We start from the raw sequence: 20173 nt of genomic DNA, 5'->3' as shown, positions 1-20173 counted from the left end.
CTACCACAACCATCCATACGTGACAGGGCCTGCCTGGGCCCACGTGGAGCTCTGCTCCTGGCTGTGCTTGCCCCAGGTGCAGCTGAGCATCATTGAGAGCGTCGCTGATGAACAGGCCCTCATGAGTGAGGTAGGCCAGTTCTGCTTCCTCCTGGTTGAGAGGAGTTCCTGGGGCCTCAGTCAGGCCCCCGCCTGCAGCCCGCTCCAGCAGACGGCTTCTGGTTGCTGTCCAGCGCCTCCAGCACGACATTCCTCACCACACTCAGCGTCGCCTGTGGGGCACAGCATAAGGACAAACTTATAGGGCAGAGGAACTAACTACCAGGGTTGTGGTAGCTTCCATTTAATTCCAGTCAATTCAGAAAGTAAACAAATTTCAATTAGACATTTTCTTACTGAAAAGCTTCTTGAATTGAAATGGAATTGACACCAACCCGCTAACTAACACAAGATAAATGAAAGGCACAGATCAGAGTCCTACACAAAAGGAATTAATCATGTACTACAATGGGCCAGTAAATAATGTACTTTAAAACAGCTGGTTTGTACACCAATGAAAACGCCAAAATAGGTGTAGACACTGCCAAAATAACCCATGCTGAAGTGTTATTCTTATCTTCGATGCAATTACATAGCAAGGCATCTAACTACCTTTCTTTTCTTACCTCTTAAACTTTCTTCAAGCCTTCTATCAGCAAGACGACAATTCCATAAATACCATTTTGATAAATCTATCTGACCGGGATTGTGTTTTAATAAAGTATGATCCTCACCTTGATCCTCTTCAGGAGAGAAACGAAGTTCTCAAAGACGGACTTCAGCAGCTCAAACCACTGGGGGAAGGTCATCAGACGCATCTGGTCTGCCAGCCTGACCAACCAGAAAGCAGGGTTGTATTCATTAGTGCAAACCGTATCAAAATGTTTTGCAACAGAAAGAACCCTTTAACTCTGTTTTTTAAATAATGTCACCTTCAATTCCTATACTAACAACTCAAATAGAAATTGCAATAATTTTTTGCTTTTCTTTGCCAGCTTAATGTTTATTTTGGAAATAACAGAGCTCTACCAGGAGGGTCACACCAGCAATGCATTGCATTTTTACTCAGTGAACAATATATATTTTTTACTTTAGGTCTGCTTCAATGGCTTTCATAGTAGGTAAGCATTGTTATAGACTGATGTCAAATTATGGTAATTTTGTATGTCCAAACATAAATACTCAATTACATTCAAATGAATGCGTTCAGGTGGTATATAGTGCCATGTCCCTCAAAATGGTTCTCTACATTTCTAAATGAGCCAGGTTTTTTCACCATGTTCAGACATATTGAGATAAGACAGTGCAGTTTTTTGTATTATTATAGGCATTATTTTATACACAACTTTGTCATGATTGATGAATTGACCACATGGGTCATGAAATGTGATTTAACCAATTTGTTGCCTAAGTGTTGTCAACAATTCAAATATTTTTCACCAAAATAAAAAAAATATATATTTTTTTTAAAGTACCCCATTCTTAGTCCAACAAAGCGCCTATGCACCCTCACTGTCAATAAGAAACGTATTCCAGGTCAGCCTGCCAGCTGAAAATATTTGCCAGTTGTGTGTTCTCTCACGTCACCCCGCTCCTCCGCTCTCTCCACTGGCTTCCAGTTGAAGCTCGCATCCGCTACAAGACCATGGTGCTTGCCTACGGAGCTGTGAGGGGAACGGCACCTCCGTACCTTCAGGCTCTGATCAGGCCCTACACCCAAACAAGGGCACTGCGTCATCCACCTCTGGCCTGCTCGCCTCCCTACCTCTGAGGAAGTACAGTTCCCGCTCAGCCCAGTCAAAACTGTTCGCTGCTCTGGCACCCCAATGGTGGAACAAACTCCCTCACGACGCCAGGTCAGCGGAGTCAATCACCACCTTCCGGAGACACCTGAAACCCCACCTCTTTAAGGAATACCTAGGATAGGATAAAGTAATCCTCTAACCCCCCCCCCCTTAAAAGAGTTAGATTGCACTATTGTAAAGTGGTTGTTCACTGGATATCATAAGGGGGGGGGAGACAGGACAGGCTGGAGTCTTTGGTGTTTGGTTTGCTCAGGCAGCGGAAGCTGGATTTTCTGGACATCTACAGCGACGAGATGATCCTAGCAGCCAAAAGCATCGTCACACAGGTAAAAGACCAGACATAAAAAGTATCAGAGAACAGACTTATACGTCATGATCATAAACATTTATGGTGAAATTGGAAAAGGGGTTTTGACATGTTAAGAGTATTTCCCAAACCTCTCTTCCAGCACCCCCTCCGAGTTCCACTTCTTTGGTCTATTCCTGAACTAGCACACCTGTATCAAACAAGAAATACATTTTGAGTTGGTAAAACAGATATGGAAAGTAACATACTCTTATCCCACAGTCTGTTGTCGACTCGGTGTCGCAGATTGAAGATATCGACACTGACATCGTTACAAAGTGAGTAGTACAGCTAGCTATACGTTGAATGCATTTGTAATTGCTTGAGCACATTGAGCTGCTTGTAATATCTGCCGAATGCACTGGAGGTGTTGTCACAATATGGCCTAGTGTTCTGAGAATCCTTCCTCAACAAAGGAAAGGAAGCTAAACCAGTTGGTTATGGTTGTCTTAACAACAACAATGAGTTAGACTGTGTTAATCTGTCATCCTGCCATTGAAAGGAGCGCTTGGAATATGACGCGAGGGCTGTGAAACCAATCTGGGTGTGGAAATCTAATTATGAGGGCGTAACGTTAGATTGTCAGATAAATATATTGTTTAGGACAGGGCTCTTCACCAGTCGGCCCACTGGCCAAATTCTGCCTTCGGATCATTTGATTTGGCCCCGCAAGTTTTTTGTTATTGAATTTTCATTGTTGCATAAATAGAGAGACAGACAGTGTCTTCCGGAAAGTATTCCGACCCCTTGACTTTTTCCAGATTTTGTTACGTTACAGCCTTATTCAAAAATTGATTCAATAAATACAAATCCTCAGCAATCTACACACAATACCCCATAATGACAAAGCAAAAACAGGTTTTTAGACATTTTTGCTAACAAATACAACTTCATTGGAGTCCACCTGTGGTAAATTCAGAGTGGACATGATTTGGAAAGGCAGACACCTGTCTATATAAAGGTCCCATATTTGACAGTGCATGTCAGAGCACAAACCAAGCCATGGGGTCAAAGGAATTGTCCGTAGAGCTCTGAGACAGGATTGTGTCGAGGCACAGATCTGGGGCAGGGTACCAAAAAATGTCTTGCGGCATTAAAGGTTCCCAAGAACACAGTGGCCGCTATCATTCTTAAATGGAAGAAGTTTGGAACCAACAATACTCTTCCTAGAGCTGGCCGCCCGGCCAAACTGAGCAATCGGGGAGAAGAGCCTTGGTCTGGGAGGTGACCAAGAACCTGATGGTCACTCCGACAGAGCTCTAGTTTCTCTGTGGAGATGGGAGAACCTTTTAGAATGACAACCATCTTTCAGCACTCAGACACCAATCAGGTCTTTATGGTAGAGTGGCCAGACGGAAGCCTCTACTCAGTAAAAGGCACATGACAGCCTGCTTGGAGTTTGCCAAAAGGCACCTAAAGACTCTGACCATGAGAAACAAGATTATCCGGTCTGATGAAAACAAGATTCAACTCTTTGGCCTGAATGCCAAAATTCTCTGGTCTGATGAAACCAAGATTCCACGCCTGAATGCCAAGCATCACGTCTGGAGGAAACCTGGCACCATCCCTACAGTGGAGCAAGGTGGTGGCAGCATCATGCTGTGGGGATGTTTTTCAGCGACAGGGACTGGGACACTAGTCAGGATCAAGGGAAAGATGAAAGGAGCAAAGTACAGAGAGATCCTTGATGAAATCCTGCTCAGGACCTCAGAATGGGGTGAACGTTCACCTTCTAACAGGACAACAACCTTAAGCACACAGCCAAGAAAATGCAGGAGTAGCTTTAGGAAAAGTCTCTGAATGTTCTTGTGGCCCAGCCAGAGCCCGAACTTGTAACCGATTGAACATCTCTGGAGAGACCTGAAAATAGCTGTGCAGCAATGCTCCCTAGCCAACCTGACAGTGCTTGAGTGGATCTGCAGAAAATTTGCGAAACTCCCCAAATACAGGTGTGCCAAGCTTGTAGTATCATACCCAAGAAACCTTGAGGCTGTAATCGCTGCCAAAGCTGCTTCAACAAAGTACTGAGTAAAGGGTCTGAATACTTATGTAAATGTGCTATTTCTGTTTATTTTTAATACATTTGCAAAAATGTCTAAACTAGTTTTTACTTTATCATTATGGGGTATTGTGTGTAGATTGATGAGGGGGAAAAAACAGTGTAATCAATTTTAGAATAAGGCTGTAACGTTAAAAAAAACGTGGAAAAAGTCAAGAGGTTTGAATACTTTCCGAATTCACTTGATCGTCTCCCAATTTAATCAAGGTTTGAAATTAAAGCTTGGAATTTGGTCAGTTTTTAGTTTTGTACTTTTCTATCTGCTATGTTGTTAAAGTTTATCATCACAATACCCCTGGGTCGTATTCACTAGACACCAACTGGAAGAACCTGAATATGTCCAATAACCGATTAACCCTATTCTCAACCGGCTGGTAGAGCATGTTTTGACAATAGATTTAGAAGGGGATATGAACAAAACATTTTAATTAAATTTGATTGGTCAACTCCCCAGCCCTCCTGCATCAATTAAAGCCAAACGTTTGATTTTCCTGTGTGTCCATGTGTACGTACATACATATACAGTTGCAAGAAAAAGTTTGAACCCTTTGGAATGACCTGGATTTCTGCATTGATTACTCATAAAATGTGGTCTGATCTTCATTTGTCACAATAATACACAATCTGACTAAACTAATGAAACACAAGCAGTTGTACTTTTACATTTTTTATTGAAGACAAGAACCTCCTCCTTCTGTTGCAAAACATTTTGATATGGTTTGCGCTAATGAATACGACCCTTCTCTTTGCTTCTGGTTGGTCAGGCTGGCAGACCAGATGCGTCTGATGACCTTCCCCCAGTGGTTTGAGCTGCTGAAGTCCGTCTTCGAGAACTTCATTCTCTTCCTGAAGAGGATCAAGGTGAGCATCATACTTTATTAAAATACAATCCCGGTCGGTTAGATTGAATCAAAATGGGATTTATGGAATTGTCCTCTTGCTGAATAGAATACTTGAAGAAAGTGTATTTAGAGGTAAAGAAAATGAAAGGTAGTTAGATGTCTTGCTATATAAATTGGCATAGAAGAATATAACACGTTCGCATTTGTTATTTTGGCAGTGTCTACACATTTTTCTTTGGTTGACGTGCAAACCAGCTGTTTAAAGTGCATTACTTTCCTGGCCCGTTGTAGGACTCGAAGTTGATGATCTGTGCCTTTTTATTCATCTGGTGTAGTTAGCAAGGTTGGGGTCAATTCCATTTAAATTCAAGAAGTACACTGAAATACCAATTCTCTTCGATGCTTTTCAATAAGGGAAATTTCTAATTGGAGTTGTTTACTTTCTGAATTGACTGGAATTTAAATGGAAGGGACCCCAACCCTGGTAGTTGGCTCCTCTGCCCTATAAGTTAACCATTATGTCCTCATCCAGGCAACGCTCAGTGTGGTGAGGAATGTGGTGCTGGAGGCGCTGGACAGCAACCAGAAGAGCCGTCTGCTGGAGCGGGCTGCGGCGGGGGGCCTGGCTGAAGCCCCAGGGACCCCTCTCAACCAGGGGGAAGCAGAACTGGCCTACCTCACCCACGAGGGCCTGTTCATCAGCGACGCTCTCAATGATGCCCAGCTGCACCTGGGGGCAGGCGGGGGCCAGGAGCAGAGCTCCACGGTGGGGCCCAGGCAGGCCCTGTCACGTTTGGATGGTTGTGGTAGTGACTCCGCCTCAGGGACCACCGAGTCGTCCTCCAGCAGGGAACACGCTTTCCAGCCAGGAGGGGCCGCCGGCATCTCGTGAGTCACTCACCACCTTCACCAACCACAAACACACACTGTTAACACTACTGAGTTAGGCTATACTGTGCTGGCCTGGTTATTTTTCCACCAAAGTAAAGTTTGGGTTGGCAAGGCAGTGTGAAAAAGATTCAATACATGCTGCACATCTGTACACACTCAGGAAATCAAAGTAACTGTCCAGTGTTTCCAGATTTCTATCAAATATGACCTGTAATTAATTACAATGTACGTGAAATAGTTTTCCTTCCAAAATGTTTTAAGGAAGTATGTTAAAAAGCAGCTTTTCTGTGTTTGAATGGTGTGAGCGTACCCCAACCAGAGAATACAGGGTTATTCTGGATCAAAAAGGGGCTTAGGTGGTGGCAGTGGGTGGGGGCAGTGGGCGCAGTCGGTCCGTTGGCGAGGCAACATTTTTGAGAACATTTGAGGCCCCCATTTTGGTGGTGTAAAGACATTTTTAAGTTAAGCCAATTTCCTGAAATTCTACACATTCCTCAATTGACTGAGTGAAATATTTGTGGTTTTTATAGCTAATTTCCTGCAATTCTACATATTCTGAGAGAACATTTAGCCGTTTTAAAGCAAGTTTCCAGCAATTCTATGCATTTTTCCATGGTTAACCCTAGAGTCGATATCCGCTCCCCTTTGGAAATCAAGTTGACATAATAAAAAATCCCCCTGTTTAAGCTAGAGATATCCACCGCACTCTCTGTCAGCCTTCTGCCTCTGCGGCGGAAGCTGGCCGAGCTACAGCAGTGTTTGTTAGACCAGGAGACATCCCGAAAATCGGTCTTCTCACAAACGTCTGTAGCGTCCGAACAGTTTGGCCTACAAAACTATAATGACCCCTTTTATATAAAGACTCACAAACACCATTTTTCCCTACGACCCCCACAAGCGTCACGGGACTCGTCTAAAGTCGGTACTGCCGATCTGCCAACTTCTGTCTGTAGCATCCGAACAGTTTGGGCTAAACACTAATATGACCCCTCTGTGGAAAGGTGAGTCTCTCTATGACGCCTCTCAAGGTAGCCCAGTACCAGTTCGAACAAATTAGGGAAGTATATACTTGCTGGACAGTTGTTTTTAGATACACCACCCCATACACAAAACTGGACCTACAGAGACAGTGAGTCACGTGGCCATGGCTTGCTATATAAAGCAGTCAGACAGGCATCGTGGCATTCTGTTACTGTTCCATTGAACGTTATAATGGGCAAAACGAGTGACCTAAGCGACTTTGAGCGGCAGTCCTGTGGGCGAAAAAACAGCTAGTTGACGAGAGAGGTCGAAAGAATGGCAAGAATCGTGCAAGCTAACAGGCGGGCCACAAATACAAATAACAGTGCAGTACAACAGTGGTGTGCAGAACGGCATCTCGGAACTCACAACTAGTCGATCCTTGTCACGGATGGGCTGTTGCAGCAGACGACCACACCGGGTTCCACTCCTATCAGCTAAACTCCAGCGGACACAATGACCAACACTGGACAATTGTGGAGTGGAAAAACATTGTGTGCTCCAACGAATCCCGGTTCCTAATGTGTCATGCTGATGACAGTCAGGATTTGGTTTAAGCCAGGATGGATCCATCCTGTCTGGTGTCAACAGTACAGGCGTAATGGTGTGGGGCAAACGTTAAGTCCCTTGATACCAATTGAGCAACATTTCCATGCCCCGAAGAGTTCAGGCTGGGGGGGGTCAACCTGGTGCTAGATGGCTGTACCGAATAAACTGCCCAATGAGTGTATATATATTTGAAGGTTGGGACCAGCTGGGACCTTTTTATACTCTGTAGTAGACAATAAAAAATGGAGTGTCCCTTCTTAAGTGCTCTTTGTATTCTGTACAATACAAATAGAATGTAAAAAATAAAAATAAAAATAAAATATCTTTCTAGTAATTGTATTTCTCTGTTGTCTGTTCGGCTGCAGGTCCAGTGAGGACATGATGCCTAGTGACCTGGAGCTGGGCCGCGTGGCCAATAACATCCAGGAGCTGCTCTACACCGCCTCAGACGTCAGCCACGACCGCTGTGTCAAAGTCCTCATGGCCAGAGCCAAGGTAGCTAGCTAGCTTAACGCATGCCATGACAGGATAAACAACACACAGCGTGACCAATGCACTCTCAGCTGGCTTGTGTGTGACTGTACAGACAGGGTTTGATGTTCTGAATTGACAATGTCAAATTGGAGTAACTCCAATCCTGCTGGTAGTGTTTCCTGTTTTGTAACCTTGAATAATCACTTTCTCTCTCCGCCAGGATGGCTCCCTGGAGCGTCTGAGCTCGGCTGAGTTTGTGTTTCTGTCCCAGGCGGTGGAAGGCTTTGTGAGGGACACAGAGAAGCTGTGCTGCAGGCGCAGTGTGTCCCTAAGGGGGGCGCTACAGAGCCAGGCCAACCGCTTTGTCCACCGCTTCCACGAGGAACGCAAGACCAAGCTCAGGTATTAGACTGGAGAGTACAGACACACACACTTCTAAATAGGGAATAGAGGTGCAATACTTCAGGAACTTAAACGGTCTATCCTAACTGTGCGTGTGGGTTTTCTCCAGTCTGCTGCTGGACAATGAGCGGTGGAAGCAGGCAGAGGTTCCTGCAGAATTCCAGGACCTGGTTAACTCCATAGCAGATGGCAGGATCACACTACCCGAACGCAAACCCCAAGGTAATATACCATTTGAGCATAAAATGAACACCCGCCACCCACGTGTAGATTTAGATATTGGCAGGTAAGAATGTCTATTTCACCAGCCATGTTGGCGGGTGGTCAATTTGCAGGGCTCTACAGTGCGAGCATTACATTCGTGAATAAAAATTGTCAAAAGTCAAGTATGAGCACAGTTAGGGTTAGAAAAATGCTGCAATAGCTGTTCTGTTTCATAGCTGCTAATCGCTCAAATATATAGGAATCCTATATCCCACCTCTCGCTGTAACACTGCCTGGCAGGGGAGCTATGCACACTGAATTAAGTGCTGATAGATTCATTTTTGGAGGCGCTGTGCACAGGTATGAAAGTTGGTCTAATTTACTCAAGTTTACAAAGTGAAACTTTGTCCTCGTGTTTTTTGGTTATTTACATTGCGTGGTTGTTTTTCAATGTTAGTTTGAGTCTGCTGCTTCAACTGATAGCAAAGAGAGAGATCCCAAATCTCAGAGACACTTAAAGGGGCAGCTGAACATTTTGTCTCCGATAGTTTGGACTCAGGTCACAAAGAATGAAATGAAATTCAGCAATATACCACATTACTTCGTACTAATACATTTCTGGTATTTAGAAACATTACAAAGCGTAAAAAAAAACAACATTTTATGTAATTATGGCGAAAATATTTTGGGTGGTAAAAGACCTCAGTGGCTGGTAGATATTTTCATCTACCTGCCACAGTGGCTGGTGGATCACAAAGTGAATTTTATGCCCTGTATACCATGCTTACCATAGTCTGTCACTGAACCACGGTCTGCACAACTGTCAGTCCCCCAAATATATTTGGCTGTCCCTAGACTGAGTTTATTTCCTGTCTTCTCAAYACCAGGCACAGAAGAAAGGAAACCAAGTGATTATTTGCACATTGATGGCCAGAAATATGCTGTTGTCGGGTGAGTTTTGATTGACTAACTACGATAAATGCGCCTTTCCACTCCCACATTCGAAACGGAATGCATGTAGGGAAAAAATGATACTGACTGGTGACCTCTGTGTCCTCCTCATCAGCACGGTGTTACTGCTAATCCGGATCTTCCTGGAGTACTGTCAGTGTGTCAACGACATCCCGTCCATCTCCACGGACATGCTCACCCGCCTCTCAGACCTACTCAAGGTAACAACACACCACCCACCTGTGTGGCAACAGTCTAGAAGGATGGTCTGAGAGTCGTCTACATTTACCTGGCAAGCATCCCACTAACAACCTGCCATGTTGTATTGAATGGTCCCTGACCCTCTCTCTCTCTCTCTCTCGCTGACAGCACTTCAACTCGCGGAGCTGCCAGCTGGTCCTGGGGGCAGGAGCACTNTCAACTCGCGGAGCTGCCAGCTGGTCCTGGGGGCAGGAGCACTACAAGTGGTGGGACTCAAGACCATCACCACTAAAAACCTGGGTATGTACCAGAGTATGTGAGCGGAGCTGGAGCGAGGAGTGGAGCGTGCGATTCCCAAAGGCTGGAGCGTCAGTAGCGCTCACGTCACGAGCTCAGGGCATGCCCGGCCCAGCATGCATTTGTAGTCTACTTGTGCGATGCTATCTAGAGCCCCTTGCTTTAATTCGGTAAATATTTTAATAAAGAAACTGAGAACACAGATGCTGAATCAAGGTGACTTACAAAGAGCAAGAGAGGGAGTGTGGTGTATGTAGTGATGTAGTGTCCACAACTAAAGAATCATTGTGGAGTCTGAAAAGATACGTATCCCTAAAGCATGATGGTAGACTTACTACATGCACATGCTTAAAGAAAGAAAGGAACGATGTGGGTAGATAACTAAGTGTGTCATTGTAGCAAAGTATTTCTAAACAAAAAATCCGATCTCTAACCTTAGAGCGTTGGGCCAGTAACCGAAAGGTTGCTGGATCGAATCCCCGAGCTGACAATGTACAAATCATTCGTTCTGCCCCTGAACAAGGCTGTTAACCCACTGTTCCCCACTGTTAACCCACTGTTCCTTGGCCTACCAGTGGGTTAACGGGTTCTACCTATAGAAAAAAAACTCTGCATCTCTGCCCAGCCTGTTAAGAGTGGCCAAAGGGGTGTTTAGCATCCCCAGTGGCTCTGCAAGAGTGGAGAGGATATTCTCCGCTGCCGGCCGGCTCTCCAGGCACCATCGCATGAGTCTGACGCCACAGACTGGCCAAACGTGTGCTTCTCTAAAATACATTCAAAGGCACTAATAAGTACGTTTTTGATTAATTTGTATTGAATTCTAAATAAGTCACAGCCTATAAGGATTTAATACAACAAAATGTTTAAATGCTGAGTGCTTTATGTCCCTACCAGCCAATTGTGTCGCACTCGCAAATGCTTCACAATGTATTTCTTTGTAGGCTATAGCATTGAAATAATATAAATCATTCACTTTGCCCCACTACAGGGTTACCTCTCTACATTAGTATAGCTGTGTGTTCCCGTCTGTGTTGTCCGTGTAGAAATAACCATAGCGTGCGTCTTTCCTCAGCCCTGGCCTCACGCTGTCTTCAGCTGGTGGTTCACTACATTCCCATCATCAGGGCCCACTTTGAGACCAAGCTGACGCCAAAGCAGTACAGCGTCCTCAGGCACTTTGACCACATCACTAAGGTGAGCACTGACCTCCACGCACGGAGGACAGTACTCTAGTTCGGAGATTCACTTGTAGGCCGGAGTGACACGACGGTGTAGGCCTTTTTTGAGTTTTAAGAATTGTTTTTCATTTTTTGGGGGGCCAGGACTACAACGATCACATAGCGGAGATCTCCGCTAAACTGGTGTCCATCATGGACAGCATGTTTGAGAAGGTGCTGTCTAAGGTGAGTTCTACAGGTCCAAACCGCTCTCAAACTCTCCCCTACAATACCACTTATAAAAATTGGCTACAGCAATGTCAATCAGTGTATCAACATATATCTACAATATCTACCTTGTCTCCCGCCAGTATGAAGTCAAGGCCCCATGCCTCGGCCTGCTTTCGCAACGTCTGTAAACAAATGGCCAAAATGCATGAAGCCCTCTACGAGCTGCTACCTGAGGAACAGGCACAGGTAATATATGCCAATAATACCACAGAGATCCTATTCAATGACTTCTAATTATCAAATGTGTAATAATGTATAATACAATGTACTCCGTAACTACGCTGTAGTACTTCTACCGCTATTCTCATGCGCTTTTACAACATACTGGGCACGGTCCAGGTTGTCTTCATTGCATTCGCAGCTGACTAGATATGTTGAGTTGAGGGTAACGTTGTCTGTTCTTTTCTCTGGCCTAGATGTTGTTCCTGAGGATCAATGCCCGCCTTAAAATTCACCTTAAAGGCAGCTGGCCCGTCTCGGGGTGCACCACGACGGTGGACCTCAACATGGGTGAGTTCTTCTAGTCTGATTCTGTTGGTGTTGAGAGAGAACATTTCTGAATATTGCGCCCAAAATCTGTCCTACAGTTATCTCTGCTTGACCGTACCAAAAAATAGATAAACATGTATTTTCACGACACAGATTAAACCTACTCCTGGACTAAAAATAATGCTCAACGGAGAATCTAATGAAAGTCATTTGTCCAGAACTAGGCTTAATGTGTCTGATAAAACAGCTTCTTGTCACTAAAGCAAAAGACAATTTCAATGGACTTGTTGATGACTGAAGCTCTTCTCTGATTCCCCCCCCCCCCCCCGATAATGACTCTCACCCCGCTCCAGGCTGGTGACGGTGGATGTCGCGTTTTACACTGAGAACGTTCAATCACTGAGGACACTTGAAAAGCTAGACTTGAACATGGCTGAGATCTGGGAGCAGAAGAGGTGATGATGGGGGTAGTAGTCGTCCTACCTACAGTGTGTAACGCCATGTTAACCCACCCTGGAGGGAGGGGAGAAACTTAACTCTACTCAGATTCTTGTTGTAAAGAGACTGCACCTCCAGCAGCCAGCCTGCCCAGGGATCTCACACTGTCTGTGTACAGAAAGAGAGTGGAGGAGGTCTGGTAGTGGTGCTTCCTCAAGGGAGAAACTGCCCCAGGCAGAAACGGTGTGGGACCAAACACTGAAGTGGCCATTGTGTAGGACAGGCTACATAACATGGCGCCCTATTCCCTATACAGTGTACGATCTAGGGAATAGGGTGCCATTTCAGACACTGACATGGGCTTTTTTTTTTTTTAAGAGCAGCTCTCTGGGGGGGGGGGGCTACAATGAGATACGAGAGACTTTTAGGACGCAACTGCTGCCCGTTACCTCATCACACTGTAATTCAACTATAGATGACTTATTAAAAACAGATGAATAAATGGACTTTGATTGGACTGAAATGCTGACATGGTTCAGAACATGACACTTACTGGAGAACTGAATTTTTTTGTTGTTCAGGTTGAAAGCATATTGTTTATCTTGCGTCGGTCAACGAAGTAAGGAATAATAAGGAATAACAAGGCCACACTCACGGATTCAGACCCATGTTTAAGATAAAAGGCATTTTAAGTTGACTAAAACACTGTTCTCTAAAGAGAGCTTCAGATGGAGCATAATTTGCAAACAAATTCCTTCCAAGGCCCTAAATTAAACCTTTACTGTGCCGTCTGTACAGTGAGAGTGAGCAATTTCTCTCAACACAATGCCACTTTGAGCATTGACAGACTATATCTGCACAATTGTTCCCTAATGCCCAAGCTAAGTCATTCTATTTAAAGCATTGTCACCCGTTGTATTTCTTGGATGCATGAACAAACATTAGCCTCTGATTGGTTTGTCTTTTCTTTTTTTAAGTAGTCGAGCTCCAACCAAAAGTCTTGTTTCCCAGTTCTATTCACTGCCTGTCTACACTGTGAGCATTACACCTTATGCAAGAGGATCTAATGGTGTATATAACAAAAAGCACCATCCAGTAAAAAGTGGTCTACTTCAAAAGTGCCTACTTTTGATAAATATCAGAGACGGACTTCTTTACAATAGTATAATGTTTGAGTGCCTGTGTATGCTTGTCTGTGAGCATATGACTGTTGGGCACTCATTGCTGCTCTGGTTAAGTTGGGTAAGGAAGTGTGGCAAACTGAGTGTTTGTCTTGAATCCCAGGAAACTGAATAAAACATGGGACAATATGGAAGCATTTCTACTTTGGCCTTTTCTCTCTGTCCATCTGCTGTCCTTGATTGAGATAGAACCATTACACCAGGGCTCTCCAACCCTGTTCCTGGAGAGCTACCCTCCTGTAGGTCTTCACTCCAACCAGATAATTATTAGAAACAGGTGCACTGGTTGGAGCAAAAACCTCCAGGAAGAGTGAGGTGGGCACTTCATCTGAGGCCGCACCTTCACATGATTGTGTTTTGCCACTAAACTATTCTAGTTTTAAAATCAAGACAAGTTGAATCCATATTGCACTTTATTCAGGTCAGAGTTGGCAACAGATGCTGTTTACACAGGCAGCCCAATTCTGATATTTTCCCACTAATATGCCTTGTCACCAATTAGCTCAGCTCTTTTGTCAGAATTGGGCTGCTTGTGTAAACACAGCCTTAAAACCCTATAAAAGCTTTTGCATGGTGTGCTGAACCACAACGCTCATTAGGAGGACCATCCCACCTATTTAAAATGGATTAAAATGACCCTGACTGTGGTCAAGTCTTTCTTTGTAAGCTGCAGATAAATGATCTGAAATGGTGGATCACAGTGATAACCTTTCTTGCTCTAAAACAGTCCTAGGTGTGGCTTGTCCTGAAGGCCTTAGTGGTCGAGGATGCGCAGGTTGCCAGATACAATCTTGTTTTCCAGCACTGCTCCGGCAGGAATATCAATCCTATCTCCGTGATTGGCAATAATGATGACAGTTCCCTGTGGAATGGATAGTGAGGGGACGTAGACAAATGTAACACAAAATACAACAAAACATTAGTTGGAGAGAGATGTCAAGCAAAAGTAGCCCAGTATCAATTTTCTGTATTCCAAGTAGATACTATGCAATAGGAATGAGGTACCATTTTGGGTATGAAGCCTTTACCTTGAGAGAGACGTTCTTTCCGAAGGTGACGTCTCCTGACACTGTGAGGTGATCCAGTTCTAGCATATCTGGGATGCTCTCAAACCTCATCAGGAAGTCATGGACCTGCAACCATAACAAGTCAAATCATAAAATATTAAGAATGACTACCTCCAATAAAAAAAGACCCACACAAATGTATAGAAAATCAAAATGTCCGCCATAATGACTCAACAAAATGCATTAATCTACATTTTGGTTCCATTACCTTGGTGAAAGAGCTGCCCAGCTTGACGTGTGGCGTGGAGGGGAACTCCCTCTTCTTGCTCATGGTGAGCGAGCCGGCGTCCAGGCTGTAGAGGTTGGACATGACCAGCAGCAGGTCCGACGAGGTCTTGACGGGCAGGAAGCGGCTACGGGGCACGTTGACGCCCAGGGCGTTGTCGAAGGCCTTGATAGCGGCGCCCACCGCTGTTTCCAGCTGGATCACGTTCAGACCACCGTCCAGCGTCTGGGGAGGAGGTAGTTGAGGGGTAATTGGTGCTAACGTTCAGTGAGCTTGTGGCGGCTATTTCAACGTTATGCAAATCTAATCGTAGTTGAGTTGCCATGGGTGACAGCCATCCGAAAAATATTAATTCATATAAAATGGGATGGTTAAAAGTAAAGACATCAAAGGAAACCCTAAAACACATGGCTACGAACTAAACCCACTCTAGATACAGATACCAGTTCTCATTTAAAGACTCGCCTTTCCCCTGTCCTCTCACCTTGGGGTTGACGATGATCTCCATGTCCATGGTGTTCTGCTCGTGCAGCCTCTTAATGGCGGCAAGGGAGATCCAAAGGTTGTTGGTGTTGAAGATCTTGAACTTGGTGACCGACTTGAACTCGTCCACGTGGGCTTTGGGCACCTGGGCAATCTCCAGCAGACGCAGCTTGTCGTCATACTGGATCAGCGTGCCACCCTGCGGAGAGATTGAGAGGCGTGGCAGAACCATGCATGAGCAGTTAGGAAATTAAAGAAATGGTAGGCTGTATGCCATTTTACATTGAGGTATAATACATCGCAAAATGGATCATACAATTGTAGGGAATTCACTTTCATCATGATCATTTTATCCTCTACCATTGTCGCTTTATCACTCTTTTTAATGGTCTTACATTTTTAGCCCCAAGGTCCCCAAATACTGCCGAGGTGGGTGGACTCTGACCATCAGCGACATTAACAATTTAATGAACCACCAGGGAGAAAGGAAAACCAGCACTACCCCATGGCTGCTTCTAGCTAGCACACAAACCTCTGCTCACCTTGACGTCTGCACGGGTCTTGTCCGTCACCTCCATGATGAACTCGCAGCGCTTGTCTTTGGGCTGCGTCATCAGGTGGTTGAGGATGAACAGGTCCACGGTGGCGCCCAGGTTGTCTATGTTAGACACGAAGATGTACTCCTTGCCCGCGGCGATCAGCTTGTCCAGCAGGCCGGAGTTGTAGAAACTGGCGTAGATGTCTCCGTGGCCGGGTGGGTACCAGGCATCGGCGTGGTCGCCGTGCATTCCCAGGTCCTTCGCCACGGGCAGCAGGGACTCCTTGTTGATCCTCGGGTATCTAGAGGGGCAGGAGGAGTTTTAATAACGTTCATTTACCTTTATCTACACAGGTAAGTCAATGACAACTGATTCTTATTTACAATGACAACCTGTCAAGTGAGGTAGAGGTGAGAAGAGAGTGAAATGGAGAGTGGAGGAGAGATGGATGAGTGTAAAAAGAGGGAGAGGATGTTCAGGAAAGAGTTAAGGAGGATCGTAATAGAACAGGATCATGTCCAGTACAGAGAAAATGTTTAGAAACAGGAATGTACCTGAACTTGTCCAAGAGCAATGCTCATTAGGATTTTACATTGCAAAACGCTTTAAAAACAGTGTGGCCTGCTGAACACAACCCAGGTGTACATTTCTGTAGGTGCGGACGTCTGTGTGCGTGTGTTACCTGCTCTGGTTGAAAGTGTGGATGTGCACCCGGTGGTGTGTGTACTTCTGCAGGATTTTCTTGGTGTCCTCGTCTGTGTTGAAGGAGTTCATGAGAACAAGAGGCACATCCACGTTGAATGTCTTGTTTAAGTGCTGAGAGGGAAGGCATTTATTTTTTTAATTATTATTTTTAACCTCTTTTTCTCCCCAATTTTGTCATATCCAATTAGTAGTAAGTTAGTCTTGTCCCATCGCTGCAACTCCTGTACGGACTCGGGAGAGGCGAATGTCGAGACCCATGCATCCTCCGAAACACAACCCCGCCAATCCGCACTGCTTCTTGACACAATGTACGCTTAACCCGGAAGCACCAATGTGTCGGAGGAAGTCACTAGAGAGCGATGGGACAAGGACATCCCGGCCGGCCAAACCCTCCCCTAACCCGGACGACCCTGGCCCAAATGTGCGTCGCCTCATGGGTCTCCCGGTCGCAGCCAGCCGTGACACAGCCCGGTATCAAACCAGGATCTGTAGTAACGCAGCTAGCACTGCTTTAGACCACTGCACCACTCAGGAGACATTTTTATTACTGGAGTTTGGCTCCCTAAATTATGTTGAATGTAGAAATTGAGAAAAATAAATATCTAGTACTACAATAACTAGCTCTAGTTGACATTCGCATACTGAATATTTGTATATCTTTTTTTTTTTTTTGTGTGTGTTATGTTCTCTCGGACCAAAAATGGTATACTACAGTACAATATAATACCTCTATCTGATGGACGGTAAGGTCCAGGAAGGTGTTCTCATTGCGGACACTGATGACACTCTTGGGGCCTTTGCAGCCCATGCTGGTGCCCAGGCCTCCGTTGAGCTTGACCACCACCAGCTTGTTGAGGCTGGCCGCTACGCTGTCCGGCAGCCCCTGGGCCTTGATCTTGTCATAGGGGTGGATCTGCAACAGGGAGGGAAAGAGGTGCAGGTCAGATACTGGGAGTAGCCTGAAGATTATGATCACTTGCCCAAAAATGTAGATGTTTACACACAGACTGGCAATGTTAGAACGCTTCAGTGCAGGTCCTACGTTCCTCCATTAACAAAGTAGTAAGTTACACAGAAATGACAAGTTGACGGATTTTCAATTAAACAAATGGGGAGGATTCAGAAATCTGTTTAGGCTACAGCAATGCTTTGCAGTTTGGTTGTTTTCAATAAAATAATTCACCTGTCCAATGGGGTAACCACAGAGAAGACTCAATTGCCGACTGCTATATCAATCCCTGTGAAAGTTGGATCTTCAGTTCAGCATTTGACAACTGGGGGGCAGTATTGGGGTTGCTCAAGGTAGGGTGGGGTGCTCTGTTTTGGAGCGTAGGAGGGGTGGAGAAGGGGGAGCTGGCATCACTCCAGGCTCCTATTATGTAACAGTGCTGTTCAGTGAAGCCATGGCGACAGCTGTCAAAACCCAGAGCGGTGGAGATAAAGTACATCCTCACACAGGGACTGAGGGGAGAACAAAACACCCCTACAGAATGGTCCAGAAATAGATTTGTCCAATAGGAAAAAACAATAGGCCTACTATTTAATTATTGTAGGCCTAAGTCAAGGTACAGCGGTAGCCTGCATAATTGAAAAAGGCAAACTGTTAATATGGTATGTTTTACTGTGAACTGAATACAGTGTAAGCTAGATGTGGTAAAGTCAGACTGTGGGTATAATTCACTGCCATTTGAATTTCCTTTCCTGTACTTCGTCATTTATAATAATTCCCAGGGAGAAGGAACATGCCCTCTGGTCTTTACTGGCCCTGCTGTTGGCAAATGGAAAGATGACAGATGTACAACACAAGAGGACAAAAAGGACAGGGAGTAATTATAGACTGTGTGTCATACTCAAGACCTTAACTTTTACACAATCCGTTACACTCTGCCTTMAACTTACATACACACCTAACTTTACCTCCCTCCCATCATCCTCAAATGCCTAGACAGACGCAGGAGAGTATGATGGGAGTGTATGATGACACCTCCTGCACTACCTTTCCACACACACACTTCCTGCACCGTCGGAGGGAGGCTACAGTTTCAGAGTTGGCATGGTAACAGGCAGCCAGGCCTCTTCCTTACCGCTCACACCATGAGACGAACCATCGAGATGAGAGTGCGACCATGAAGGAACTCAAACTGCCTCGCAGTATCTTGACAACGTCTTCCCACAGATAGGCCATTTCAAATCTAGCTTATAAATTTGATTTCCCAATGCTATGGGCAGTATTTTCCAGGACCAGACATATTAGGAGAAAGCCTAGTCCTGCACTAAAAAACATGTTCAATGGAGACTCACCATTGAAAGTGGTGGGCTGCTTCTTACTAGTCACATGAGGGGCTCCTGAGTGGTGCGGCGGTCTAAGGCWCTGCATCTGCAGTGCTAGAGGCATCCCTACAGACCCTGGTTCAATTCCAGGCTGTATCACAACCGGTCGTGATTGGGAGTCCCATAGGGCGGCGCACAATTGGCTCAGCGTCGTCCGGGTTAGGCCGTCATTGTAAATAAGAATTTGTTCTTAACTGACTAGCCTAGTTAAATAAAATAAATAGTCTATGACTAAGCCTACAGTCTGGGAAACAGCCCTATAGGCTACAGAGGCAGCCTGCACGCACTCTCCCAACAAACCCAATGTATTGTTTTACAGTGTGTACTGTATTCAGTGTGTATGGACTATTGGAAAATACACAAAGCAACGTGTAAGACACAGGAATAGGGAACTACTTAAGAAAAAACTAAAAGCTACAACCTCACGTGAGTTGTTAGGTGGCAGAGGGTTCAAAACACTTTAACAGCTCAACTACTATTAGGCTGACTATCACCACAACCATAGCCCCCTTTTAAATGAATAGGAGTCTGGAGAGCCGTGTCATTCTACAATTATACTTCCCTCAAGACATACAGGCTATAATAATCTTCAACAAGGATTTAACAAACAACATTTAGGCTAAATCTTCATGTTGGTCCCCCATTTGACATTACCAAAGACTGGCCCAAGCTCTACAATATCCAAGACCTCACAACTCTCTCATGTCAGAAAGTCACATCAAGATGTGGGCCGGTCCAATCAGTAGCGGCGTAAAATCACCAGGGAAGCCAATCCAGAAAAAAAAAGCCATATTACAACCGGTCTTCTGATAATTGCCTCGTTTTCTCTATAACCTGTTCGTCCATACGCCTTGCGACCGTGATACACTATACATACAAAAGTACGTGGACACCCCTTCAAATTAGTGGATTTGTCTATTTCAGCCACACCTGTTACTGACAGGTGTATAAAAACATTTTTTTTTTAAATCGAGCACAAGGGCACAATGTATGAATTTATGGTTCGATCAGAATTGGCGTTATAATCATTGGCCAGTACGGAGAATCAAGTAAAACCACAAGTCCAAATCCTTCTCCATCCATGGCTAATTTACACTGAACAAAAATATAAACGGAACATGAAAAGTGTTGGTCCCATGTTAAATGAGCTGAAATAAAACCTTACAGACATTTTCCATATGCACAA

General features: G+C 44.9%; 3 protein-coding genes across 3 annotated transcripts in view; 1 reads left to right on the top strand and 2 right to left on the bottom strand.

Annotated features, from left to right (window-relative positions):
• Positions 1-13773, top strand: part of LOC111982240 (vacuolar protein sorting-associated protein 54-like) — a 22994-nt gene extending 9221 nt beyond the window's left edge. The window contains 16 exon segments of the mRNA XM_024013784.2: positions 5014-5110; positions 5624-5979; positions 7917-8046; positions 8246-8427; positions 8537-8649; positions 9519-9582; positions 9698-9803; positions 9952-9978; positions 10020-10083; positions 11153-11274; positions 11403-11483; positions 11609-11625; positions 11627-11714; positions 11945-11984; positions 11987-12038; positions 12371-13773. Of these exon segments, the coding sequence (XP_023869552.1) occupies positions 5014-5110; positions 5624-5979; positions 7917-8046; positions 8246-8427; positions 8537-8649; positions 9519-9582; positions 9698-9803; positions 9952-9978; positions 10020-10083; positions 11153-11274; positions 11403-11483; positions 11609-11625; positions 11627-11714; positions 11945-11984; positions 11987-12038; positions 12371-12476 (1645 nt within the window). The 3' untranslated portion in view covers positions 12477-13773.
• Positions 13774-14031: 258 nt separating this feature from the next.
• On the bottom strand, positions 14032-17563 carry LOC111982239 (UTP--glucose-1-phosphate uridylyltransferase). Its single transcript, XM_024013783.2, has 7 exons — positions 17384-17563; positions 16634-16767; positions 15955-16252; positions 15414-15611; positions 14912-15154; positions 14665-14769; positions 14032-14498 (listed from the first exon to the last, which is right to left on the bottom strand). The coding sequence occupies exons 1-7, from the start codon at positions 17462-17464 to the stop codon at positions 14391-14393; spliced, it is 1167 nt and encodes a 388-aa protein (XP_023869551.2). The 5' UTR covers positions 17465-17563; the 3' UTR covers positions 14032-14390.
• LOC111982445 (exportin-1) overlaps positions 17556-20173 on the bottom strand; it is a 14763-nt gene continuing 12145 nt past the window's right edge. Inside the window, exons 19-20 of the mRNA XM_070433779.1 lie at positions 18958-19078; positions 17556-17569 (exon numbers count right to left, since the gene is read on the bottom strand). Of these exons, the coding sequence (XP_070289880.1) occupies positions 17556-17569; positions 18958-19078 (135 nt within the window). The remainder of the gene's footprint in view (positions 17570-18957; positions 19079-20173) is intronic.

The sequence above is a fragment of the Salvelinus sp. IW2-2015 genome, linkage group LG21 (assembly GCF_002910315.2).
Source record: "Salvelinus sp. IW2-2015 linkage group LG21, ASM291031v2, whole genome shotgun sequence".
NCBI lineage: Eukaryota > Metazoa > Chordata > Actinopteri > Salmoniformes > Salmonidae > Salvelinus > Salvelinus sp. IW2-2015.
The sequence above is the reverse complement of the archived record's forward strand: the minus strand, read 5'-3'. Positions and strand labels throughout refer to the sequence as shown.